The following is a 2,752-nucleotide window of genomic DNA, read 5'->3' on the forward strand; positions in this document are numbered from 1 at the left end:
GGCCGTGCCGGTGGGAGGCCAAGAAGCTGCTGAGGTGCTGAGGGCACCGGTACGACGCCCGCTCGGCCGCGTGGACCTTCTGGTGCCGGTCCAGGTGGGAGGAGACGCTGAAACTCTTCCCGCACTCGGCGCAGGTGTAGGGACGTTCCCCGGTGTGGACGCGTTGGTGCCTCTCCAGGTCGGAGCGTTGGATGAAGCCCTTCCCACAGTCCCCACAGGCAAAGGGCCTCTCCCCGGTGTGGATGCGGCGGTGCTGGGTGAGGTTGGAGCCGCGGCTGAAACTCTTCCCGCAGTCCCCGCAGCGGTGGGGGCGGTCCCCGCTGCGGGCCGTGAGGTGGTTTGCCAAGGAGAAGCTCTTCCCGCAATCGGGGCAACGATGGGGAGACTCTGGGGTGGGAACCGAAGGTCGTGTTGGTTTGGTGGGTGGGCCCGGCCCACCCGTGTGGGTCCGACGGTGCCGGTCGAGGTGGGAAGAGACGCTGAAACTCTTCCCACAGTCCCCGCAGGGATAAGGTCTCTCCCCGGTGTGGACGCGCCGGTGCCGGGCCAGGTCGGAACGTTGGATGAAACCTTTCCCGCAGTCCCCGCAGCGATGGGGCCTCTCCCCGGTGTGGATGCGGCGGTGCTGGGCCAGGTTGGAGCCCCTGCTGAAACCCTTCCCGCAGTCCCCGCAACGATGGGGTTTGTCCCCGAGGCCGCCGGCCCCGCGGTCCCCGGGGCGGCGCCAGCGCCGCGGCCTGGTCGGGTTTTGGGGTCGGGTCCTGGTCCCGCACTCGGTGCAGCCGCCCCTGGGGGGTGGAGGGGGTGGTGGTGGCACCACCTTGGTCTTGGCACCGTCTTGACCTTCTTCTTGGGCCCCGGTTTTGGTGTCACCCGGCGACGTCTCCTCGTCCCGTGGTGTTGGGTCCTCTGTTCCAGCACCTGGGTGATGGTGAGAACCACCCATCAGTGTCCCCAAAACCAAGATACAAACCTTCACCCAACATGGGAACCATCATCTAAGTGGACTTCTGGAAGACCTGGTCCACCACCACCATGGCCTTGTCTCCAAGGTGGATTGAGGTGGTTGGTGGGTCATGGTCAACAGCTCCATGTCTGGATGGAGCCCAGGGACAGGGGGTGCCCCTCAGGGGTCCTTGCTGGGACCAACGTTGCTTCATCAGCCACATGAGCCACCACCACGTCCTTGACTCCAAGATGGGGAGAAACCAAGGAGGTGGGTGAGGAACCGGGTGGTTGGTGGGTTCTAGAAGGTCAAGGTCAACAGCTCAACATCTGGATGGAGCCCAGTGACAGGTCCACACAGGGACCAGTACTGGTCTGTGTCTTCATTGATGGCATGTGCCACCATCATCCCTTTGACATGGTCCTCTGCAGTGTTCTCAGAGCTCCCACCCCACCCAAACCCTTCTGTGATGTCATGGAAGGGACTTTGACCAACCAGACCTGGTTGGAGATGTCCCTACTCATGGTCTTCAAGGATCCCAGCCAACCCAAACCCTTCTGTGATGTCATGGAAGATTCTTTGACCAACCAGACCTGGTTGGAGATGTCCCTAATCATGGTGGAGATGGTCTTCAAGGATCCCACCCAACCCAAACCCTTCCGTGATGCCACAAATGGAGCTTTAACTTGGTTGAATATGTCCCTGCTTATAGACTAGATGGTCTCCAAAGGTCCCTTCCAACCCAAACCCTTCTGTGATGTCATGGAAGATTCTTTGACCAACCAGACCTGGTTGGAGATGTCCCCACTCATGGAGGAGATGTATTTCTAAGGTCCCACCCAACCCAAACCCTTCCATGATGCCAAAAATGGGGCTTTGACCAACCAGACCTGGTTGGAGATGTCCCTACTCATGGTGTAGATGGTCTTCAAGGATCCAACCCAAACCTTCTGTGATGTCATGGAAGATTCTTTGACCAACCAGACCTGGTTGGAGATGTCCCCACTCATGGTGTGGATGGTCTTCAAAGCTCCTAACTAACCCAAACCCTTCCGTGATGTCATGAACCAACTAGACCACTCATGCTTTGACCAACTTGACCCACTCATGGTGGAGATGGTCTTCAAGGATCCCACCCAACCCAAACCCTTCCATGATGCCATGGACGGGGCTTTGACCAACCAGACCTGATTGAAGATGCCCCCAAAGATCATTCAACTGGTCAACCCTACCCAACCCATCCCATAATTCCACCAAGAACCAGCCCCCCCAAGGCCCCAAACCTGCCCCCACCCCAAATCCCACGGGATGGTCCTCAAACCAGGAGGATCTCAGGGGGGTTCGGGGGAGGATTTTGACCCCAAATTTGGTGCTTTCCGGGAAATCTTCAGGGATTTTACCCCAAGTTTGGGGGGGGTCTCCAAAAAAATCCGGAGGGATTCTCCCACTTTTGGGGGTCCCCAAATCCCAAGGGATCCCCTCCCAACTTTGGGGGTTCCCCAACCCCCCCAAAATCCCCCCAATTTTGAGGTTGTTCCCCAAATCTCAAGAAATTCACCCAAATTTGGACCGTTCCTCAAAAGCCTTCAAGATTTCACCCAATTTTAGGGGTTCCCCCAATCCTAAGGGATTCCCCCAACTTTGGGGGGGTGTTCCCCAAATCCCAAGGGATCCCCCCAACTTTGGGGGGTTCCTCAACCCCCCAAGAACCCCCCCAATTTTGGGGTTATCCCCCAAATCTCAAGAAATTCACCCAAACTTGGACCGTTCCTCAAGAAACCTTCAAGAATTCACCCCATTTCAGGG

The 2,752-nt window shown here is 57.9% G+C and overlaps 1 protein-coding gene across 1 annotated transcript; it reads right to left on the minus strand.

Annotated features, from left to right (window-relative positions):
• Positions 1-47: 47 nt before the first annotated feature.
• Positions 48-1,956, minus strand: LOC104388403 (zinc finger protein 239-like; the record flags this gene model as incomplete). The annotated part of the gene is made up of 2 exons (XM_009997264.1): positions 1,857-1,956; positions 48-921 (listed from the first exon to the last, which is right to left on the minus strand). Coding segments are annotated over exons 1-2 (974 nt in total), but the record flags the coding sequence as incomplete, so codon positions are not given.
• Between the last annotated feature and the right edge of the window lie 796 nt (positions 1,957-2,752).

This window comes from Chaetura pelagica, unplaced genomic scaffold, assembly GCF_000747805.2.
Source record: "Chaetura pelagica isolate M959 unplaced genomic scaffold, ChaPel_1.0 scaffold1284, whole genome shotgun sequence".
NCBI lineage: Eukaryota > Metazoa > Chordata > Aves > Apodiformes > Apodidae > Chaetura > Chaetura pelagica.